This window comes from Crassostrea angulata, chromosome 5, assembly GCF_025612915.1.
Source record: "Crassostrea angulata isolate pt1a10 chromosome 5, ASM2561291v2, whole genome shotgun sequence".
Classification (NCBI taxonomy): domain Eukaryota; kingdom Metazoa; phylum Mollusca; class Bivalvia; order Ostreida; family Ostreidae; genus Magallana; species Magallana angulata.
The window spans coordinates 41,371,878-41,381,032 of NC_069115.1; the positions used below are offsets into that span (position 1 = coordinate 41,371,878).

Here is a 9,155-nt window from a genome sequence, read left to right on the forward strand (position 1 = left end):
TTAATCCTCATCTTGACTGCCATAACCCGACTCGAGTTAACATTCAAAGCTTTTTTAAACTTTTAAAATTTCTAACGTAAATATGTTAAATTTAGACTTATTAATATAATTATAGATCTCAGCGATTAAGTGCAAGTTTCACATATTCACTCCGAATGAGGTGAGCATAAATAGTAAATTGCGAACTAATGGAAAGTGTATGTATTAATGAACAGCAGTAGTAAAATGAAATTCAAAAATTTAATACTAAAATTCCTTATGTAATAATGTAAAATAGAGAAAACTGAAACTACATGTAATTAGCTTATTTAAAAAACAGTGGTTTGGTTCTTACGTTAATTTTTTTCATAATACTATTGCTGAAAAAGTTATTTTCCAACTCCAATGCATTTTAATAATTTATTGTGCGTGTGTGTGTGTGTGGGGGGGGGGGGGGGGGGGGGTATACAGCAAATCAAACTCAATCAAATACAAGAACAACATCTTATATATCGGTATCACTCACACTCATTTCAAAATAGGAGATATTTTTGTTAAAGAATAAATAGTTTTCCTTTCAAAATTCTTTATTATATTTGTTCTGACACATTTTAATCCTATGATAAAATATAATATGTGCTGTAAAAGAAGGTTCTAGATCGATGGAATACATCAGTCAAATCAGAAAAAAAAAGTATGAACACAGCACAAAAGAACCATTTTTTAAAATATTCCTTCAATTTCTGTTAATAATAGAGATTGATCTCAAATCATTTTAACTATTAAAGTTTAAATCCAGAGAACGTTGTAACGTGATCACTATTACTGTAGTAACCGGTACCACTGCCTCGTTTGACCCACACACTGTCCCCGGTCTGTAGATGTAAGATAACCAGGTTGGTTCCGGTCTGGTGAATCGAACTGCTGCTCCCACTGTAATAAGCCATGGCCCTGACCTTACTGGATCCATTCATAACTATGTCTAAATGGATGTATTTTTGAAAAGCAGACTGAACAGAGACATAGAACACATATGTCCCTGCTATGGGCGCTGTAAAGATACCAGTACTGGGGTTGTAGCCTGTTCCTTCGCTGTAGATTACTGTGGGGAACACTAGTGTGTCTCCTGTCCAACCATAGTTACTTGATGATATACCCGCTGTAAACGCATGGTGGTTACCCTTATCTACAATTGGAAAAATAACTAATTGTATTATAAAGTGTATATACTGCTTAATAGACAAGACGTTTATCACATGGCTCTGTGCTTTTAATGAGTAGGTATGTCTAAAATAATTAAGAGAAACATATTTGAATAAAGAATTAATTAAACAATTACAACCATGTATTCTACATATTTTATTTTAAGCATTCTAATAAGAACACTTTGATTTTTATGAATGAACGAATTACGGAATAGAACATGGCATAGAACATTAAGAACTGTAGAGGAAAAGGCCCTGGCAAAAATTAGAAGCAAATAATTAATATGCGTCTGCATGCGATAACTCATCAGTTTCATTTAAACAAAGAGAAAATACTTTCTTTGGAGATTTCATTATTTTCATTATTCCATTACACTAAAAATAAATCAATTGAAAACATGCACAGCTTATATAAGTCCTTTCTAGGGGTCAAGATTACTCATACGTGTACAAGTTGTTTAGCTACAAGTACATAGAAATATACTTAATATATACATATTTAAGAGAATTTGTCTGGTAAAACGGAATTAGTTTTAAATATTTAAACAATGTTTGCAGTTTTAGAGCATCGCATTTGACTGGTAGTAGTAACATGTTATAAACATGTATGTGAAAGATAACAAGATTACTCTCGTCGGTGTTGTCATTTACGCGGGTATAAAGGACGCTAGTCACTACTGCAGTTTAAAACTAATTTTGAATTACGCTATTATAACATATCAGCACGCACTTCAGAACAGGGCGAAATTAAATGTTTGCAAGTGTAAAAGAGCAAAAAAAAAATAACATTGGGGAAAAATAAAGTTATTTACGTTCCCTACTACACAATTGAATTATTTCAATAATTCTATATCAAGTTATGTTTTATGAACATGGAACAAAAATGTGAAATTCAGATTTGTAAAAAGAGTGACAGACTTTTAATGCTGTAAACGTCGATAAATTTGCGATGTCTGTGTAGAAAACGTTCATTTGGTTCTATTTTGGGAGACAGAAATACAACAACAAACTGCCATTCATTGTGCATGGTAGTACTTTTTTAAAAACTGCTCGCGCTGAGAAAAAATGTGTTTTAACACTTTTTAAACCCACGTCACCTACAAGGGTTTTTTTAGTAGACCATTTATATATTTACAATAATACATGTTACATGGAAGTTAAGACCTCTTAAAGGTTTACGTTTTATCAACACAAATAATATCAATGATTTCGAAGTATTCTTTTGCAAAATTCCATTTTTATTGGTTTATGTGTGATTTTCCAACAACACATACTTTCAATATATATTAGGTCATTTTGTTGAAAAAAAATGTAAAGCTCATCTTACCGCAGTTCAATCTGGACAAGTTCATGTTGGCCACTTCCAAAGAAGCCACAGCAGACGATAGTTTAAGCTGCTCATACTCCGACGTTTTTAACTGTGTTTCAAGCTTAGTGACTGTTCTATTCAAGATTTCTGAAAAAATGAATTAAACATTTTCTAAAACCAATTCATACAAATATTTAAAATGGTTATATATGACAAATAATACATTTTCCATAAAGAATAATGATAAATAAACCTAATCTTGTATATAAAACTTTTAAAAACTATGTTATTGTACAGATAAACCAGTGTTCGAAATTTTAAAGGTCTGCCCACAGGTTTGTATACTAGGGACAAACAAATTTTACAAATGAAATATCTGCTTAAGATGGAATTCTTATCAAACATGTGCTCTGCTACCATGGAAACAATTAACTAAAAACCATTTACAGCGACTCTTTGGGTTTTTTTAAATCAAAGCAAGCACATTTCTATTTTTTTACGATAAACAACACATGTAAATACCTGTGAAGGTTCCTCTAATTTCCGATTGAGAATCATCTAGATTTTGAATGAGCACTTTGTTTTTTGTGAGGTTGAGTTCGTTTTGAAATATTTCTGCTTTTAATTCTTCAAATGAATTGGCAAAATGTCGTTTTAGTTCTTCGTATTTCTTATCCCTCGACTCATTTTCAGTCTCCGTGCTTTCCTTGAAATCTAACAGCGTGACCGAAAGATAGCGTACCTCTATTTTGATATCATCAAGAACATTACGAGTTTTGTTAAACATTTCCCGCCTTTTTTCGTCTGAATCTCTCTGGATGTCGTTTAATTGTTCGTGCAAAGTGCTGACGTTCTCGTTAACTGTTTGTAATTTCGTTTCCAGATCCGTTATTCTAGCCTCGCTCATTCTGCTACTGTTTTCAAGTTCTCTATTTTTTTGTATAAGAGAAGCAATTGTTCGCTGTTGTTCTGATATTTTTGTTTCACTTGTCGCAAGACTTTGTTTCAAACTGGTGACGTCATTAACCAGTGCGTGGACATTTTTGACCAAAGCGAGGCGGATGACAGTCTCTTGGTTTATCATCTGTCGTATGATGCTCAAATCGTTCCAATCCTGGTCTTTGCTCTCCAATGATGTTGATGTCTTGTTTTCTCCATCAGTAAGGAACGATGAGACTGGTTCTGCATCAGATATACTTACCAATATCGCTAAAATACAAACCACCCTCATTTTTATCGAACTGTAGAATAAACTGTTTCACACTACGAGTTGAGCTATGTATTTATAGTAAAACAGCCCTACCCACATTTTTCTGACGTGTAAATTTTGTAAGATTTGGGACAATATTTGAAGTGTCACGTCCACTGTTAGGCAGAGATAAAAACCAAAAACTGCTTCATTGGATACTATGTATAATTGTTGTCCTCAAGAAAGCTTTTCCTTTTCATCTCCAAATACATTTTATCTTTCAAAACATACTCACTCCAAAACAACCTAGTGAAATGTTGCCACTAGTGATAACGATTTTTCAAACTATGTCAAACAATTTTAACATCTTACAATGCCCCCATCCCCGCCAAAATTTAATTACATAAGTGGGAGATAAATAAAAAGACATTGTAAAATTATAATTGGGCTAAATATTTAAAATTATTCAAGCTCGATTGCCATAAAAAGTATTAGATATTATCAAACTTTATAAATATGAATTGTATGCTGTTTTTTTTTTTTAACTCAACTTCTTATCAACAATAGAAGACACTCAAATAACACCCAAAGCTATGATTGACCTTCCAAAATATTACAAGTGTATCCCTACAGGGTATTAACTTTTGGAACTTAAGATAACTGAAGATAAAAATATCAATGTTAACTAAATCGAAAAAAGATATAACGTTCATGTGTGGATATCTGGTAACGTCGTGTGTAGTTTCAGACAAAGATACAGAGTGTTCCTTAATTATTATAGACTATTTTATATCCATAAATTATTTACATTGTACTCACTTTTGATCTACACTTTGTTCTCGACATTATTTAAATAATAACATAATATTTCCCTGCTACAAGTGCCATGTCATTTTAATCGGATACCCATAACAAATTGAAAGCTTTGAGTGAATTTTAATTGAACCTGAATTGTTCAGCAAAGTCCCAGGGGCCATGTTCAGGAATGTATCTTACGATCAATCCTAACAGATGTCATAGGATTATCCGACATATCTTAAGATATCTATAGTCACTCCATGACATATCTTAGGATGTAAACCGAAGCTATCATAGACATATAAAAAGTTCAGACGTCTAATATCGACTAAATTTTCTTTCTAAAAAGTATTGAAATATCAACAAAATTTAATGTGAAAATATTATCGTGAATGTCTATCACAAACACAATTGAGTATTAAGAATTTTACATCTTTAAAGTCTGTGTTACTAATGTGATACATGTATTTGATTCACAATGACATATCAATTTTCAAAACATGGTAATGGGGGCCATATTTTTTCCCTTTAATTGCATCACCTATTTTAAATATCATTGAGCTATGGTCAGTGACCGTACTAAGAATCGAAACTGAGTTTTAAACTCTTATACAAGTAGTTATCAGATACAAAATAGAACTCATGTAGCTCCAAGGTTAGATTGGATGGGGATGGAAAATTTCAAAGCGAAAAAAGGGTGGCCTTCTCTGTACCGTGGAAGCTTTTGGTCGTTTACGTGATGTTGATTTGGTAAAATTGTGCTGGTAAATGTAAACATTGGTTTATATATACGCATGTACATGTCATAATATTTATCATATGTTCATCATTTTTTAAATTGAATCTATTATCTTCTCAAAAACTAAGATTATTTTGAGCTATCAATGATATTTTTATCTACATTTTGCCATTACATAAAAATTAGATATATTTTGCAGCATATTATCAAGTTGTAAGCAAAATGCAACTTATAAAAGGCTCTTTCAGATCAAGAAATCTTTCATAAATTTTAAAACGGAAAAAAGTGGAGAAAGTTGGAAAACGGATATTGTACTCAAAGTACTTATAGGAGTCATGGGGGTGGGGGTGATAAGCGCATGTTAATGATTCATTCATATATTGTTTACTTTTGTTTACTTTTAAGACCCAAATAAAACTAAAACAGAAGCGTGTACAGTAGGTAAGTATATAAAGTTACAGCATCAATGCTATATCTTCTTATAATATCTAAATGCACGTATATCTATAGTATGTGCTCTGTTATATCCCAAAGTACTATGACATGGTGTAGCTATCGGTTTTCTTCTTCTTTTAGAGATGGCTGTTCACACTGTTGAGTTTATTGAGGATATGGCAGACGTTGTGATGTCTTAAAGCTATGATGGTTTTCAGGGGCGTTGTAAGTTAGGAATACGCTATGTTTTCGATCAAGTTTAAAAACAACCTTCTAAATATTTGTCATGACACTCATCTATATAATTATGGTGCAGATTAGAACGCAGCTCCACTTCATTTCCGATGAAAGTCAGTGCATAGAGGAGTAGAGTCTATGTTGACATACAAAATTTAATGTCATTAAATGATTTTGTAGGGGGGATACATAACCATCTGAATCTATTAGTTAAAACAAAATCTTGAATAAACCAAGCACATTAGAAGAAGAAAAACTTCTTGCCATAAAGTTACGTTGTTTGTAGATGCATACATGTATAAACATATATATATTCCATTTTTCTTTTGTTCAGTCACAGTAATTTGTCCGATTACTAAAATAAATAAATTACGTTTTAACATTCTGGACATTAAGTAAAAAGCGTGTAACCCATTTTTTATGCCACACTTTTTAGTGAATCAAATGTCAAAAAGCTATCGATTTTTCGTCGAATTGTCTTGAATCTTTGTAGTTCCATGGCCACTCTTTGTTTCGCTCGAAGTTCGTCTTCGTCAATAAATTCGGTACTAACATGTGAATTGTGTCTCCTGTAGTGAACCCCAGGCAAACTTCTCAGTTGTCTCGAGTTGAATCGAGGAAGTTGCATTGGCAGGTGCTGGTCGGTCGAAATCGAGGCCCTTCTAGGAGGGAGCAGACTGGTTGATCCAGTTGTCCCTACAGATATCTAATTTCGTTTTTCGATAAAATCTGTGCGGCCTAGGACTTGCAGAGTCCTTCTTTTTTCAAGAGTCGTTTAATTTCGCTGAAGGGAGGGTGTGAACTGTAAGCTCTGCGATCGCTCGAATCTAGATTGCATTTTTATTTCCAAGTCGGATTTGAATGTATCCCTTGCTTCAGCTTCTCGATGGACAACGGAGTCGACGGATTCTGTTGATCCACCATGCAAAGGAGCTGATTGGGATTTGTGAAAAAGGTTCTTTTGCGTCAGATGTCCAACGAACGGGTAGCTAATTCAAGTCCAACTCCGGCATCGATTCTCGGTGGCGTTTTTCAAGTTTTCGTTTCAATAGAACACATTCCCATCTGTGTATTGATCGATGGTCGTTCATATCTTTAAACATTTTATACAGAGACATTTTCGGTCTATTCAAGTCAATTTTCTTTTGGAAAGATATGTTCTCTTTCATCTTTTTCATAGTTCGCGCGAGTTTTGTGATTCTCTGCAGGTCTGGCTCTTGGTTTTGGTGTTCAATTTCTTCGATCCTATGTAATGGGAAAGCTCTCAATAGTTTTATAATTTCGTTTTGGTCGTCATATCAATAGAAAGTTAGGCCTGAAAATTTGTTGTTTCTATGATTATTAAATTTTCGTTTCTTAAGTCTGTCAAATATTGCCATGAGAAAAATATTTGAATTTTAAAGAGGATTAAAGTGACAAGAACTATTTTACCCAGTGTCTAATAAGAATGAAACTGGGCTCCAAAAAAGGATTGAAATTGTTCTAAACTCTTTTCAAATAATAATTATTACTAAATTGGGTTTATAAGAATAAAAAACAAATAAAACAAAAAATGATTTAAAAAATTCCACCGCACCATTCCATTTTATATAGCTATGTGCATTTCAACATTAACAAAGTATTCAAATTTCATAGCATAAAGATGTGGAATTTTTTACTTTACTAAATGTTTGTGAGTAGCTACGAAAATCATATTATCTAAAATCTGAAAGAAATGCTGATGGTTGACTACAGACCGCCCAGACTCCTTAAATAAAATCAAAAAAATTGATTATATGAAATATTGATTTAAATAGAAAATGATTATTAAAATATCCAGATGTCACTAGACGTTTAAAAAGAAAGTGTTGATTCGGGATTGGGGGGGGGGGGGTAGACGAGGTCTGCATCTACTAAAATATAAACCGTACTTTATGCTGCAAAAGCATCAACAGATTATTCCCACTTGAGCTACTTCTTCCTTGAGTGCGTTCAAGATGAAAACAGTAGTTCAATTTATAAAATAGAAATCGATGCAAATCAAACTTATCAACCGATGTCTCACCTAGAAAATAGAATCCATCTTGGGCAAGTCTACCGACTTGTTTTTTTTCCAGATTTTCTGGTGCACTATCAAAGGACAGGATACGAGTTTTTACACTTGCATATGCAATGTTTATTATCCGTGCAGAGTCTACATTCTGCAGACCTTCTGCCATAGCAGACCAATTAAGTTAAAAATAGCAAAGGGGATTTTTGCTGGAAACAATATACACAAAGAAAGATAACTCTTAATCCTCATCTTGACTGCCATAACCCGACTCGAGTTATCATTCAAAGCTTTTTAAAACTTAAATTTCTAACGTTAATGTGATAAATTTAGACTTACTAATATAATAGATCTCAGTGATTAAGTGCATTACAGTTTCACATATTCACTCCGAATGAGGAGAGCATAAATTGTAAATTGCCAACTAATGGAAAGTGTATGTATTATTGAACAGCAGTAGTAAAATGATATTCAAAAATGTTCTACTAAAATTCCTTATGTATTAATGTAAAATAGAGAAAACTGAAACTACATGTAATTAGCTTACTTAAAAAAACAGTGGTTTGATTCTTACGTTAATTTTGTTCATAAAACTATTCTGAAAAAGTTATTTTCCAACTCCAAATATCTACGTTTATATTGCATGCAAAATAGTTGTTTAAAATGCATTTATGTCTGCTTGCCTTACCACCTCCATCGATATAAAACATAACTCCTCTTTAGAGAATAGAAATGGTCATTTATTGAATGATGCAATAAATGACAATGAACAAAATTGGGTAAAAAGTCAAATCTGATATCAGATCGCCAATGTTTACAAACAGTTACACCGTAATGGCCGACAGCACAGATTGATCGAATAATTGTCCCAGGTGACGCCGTGGCAATTATTTAAAGTAGACGATGCAATAATGCAATTTACCTGTGTAAAACAATGAACTGACGCTCAATGAATGAACTGGCAAGTTTTCAGGATGCTCAGGAATCTTTATCTTCGATAAACAGTAGAAAAATCCTTTACAGACAGCAAGTTTTCTCCATGACTGGAGTTCAGGAAAAAAGTGCGCATGCGCAGTCACAATGTATGCAAATTGCCAGATAAGAATATCACTAAATGGGGAAAAATCCCCACATTACCAACTGGCAACATACATAAACCATTTATTGTACATAAATTGTTTTTTAATAATTTATTGTGTGTGTGTGTGGGGGGGGGGGTATACAGCAAATCAAAC

The 9,155-nt window shown here is 33.0% G+C and overlaps 1 protein-coding gene and 1 pseudogene across 1 annotated transcript; both read right to left on the reverse strand.

Moving 5' to 3' along the window:
• Positions 1 to 555: 555 nt before the first annotated feature.
• LOC128185916 (uncharacterized) lies at positions 556 to 3,729 on the reverse strand. The gene is made up of 3 exons (XM_052855625.1): positions 3,016 to 3,729; positions 2,512 to 2,640; positions 556 to 1,165 (listed from the first exon to the last, which is right to left on the reverse strand). Exons 1-3 carry the CDS (start codon positions 3,722 to 3,724, stop codon positions 762 to 764), a joined length of 1,242 nt encoding a protein of 413 aa, XP_052711585.1. The 5' UTR covers positions 3,725 to 3,729; the 3' UTR covers positions 556 to 761.
• Positions 3,730 to 6,282: 2,553 nt separating this feature from the next.
• Positions 6,283 to 7,475, reverse strand: LOC128185423 (uncharacterized; annotated as a pseudogene).
• Between the last annotated feature and the right edge of the window lie 1,680 nt (positions 7,476 to 9,155).

Excerpts from the sequence above, each read along its gene's own strand:
- LOC128185916 (XM_052855625.1), bottom strand. The coding sequence starts at position 3,724 with ATGAGGGTGGTTTGTATTTTAGCGATATTGGTAAGTATATCTGATGCA. Across the intron at positions 2,641-3,015 it reads AATTAGAGGAACCTTCACAG|AAATCTTGAATAGAACAGTC; the intron begins GTATTTACATGT and ends TCATTTTTTCAG. Across the intron at positions 1,166-2,511 it reads CTTGTCCAGATTGAACTGCG|ATAAGGGTAACCACCATGCG; the intron begins GTAAGATGAGCT and ends TTCCAATTGTAG.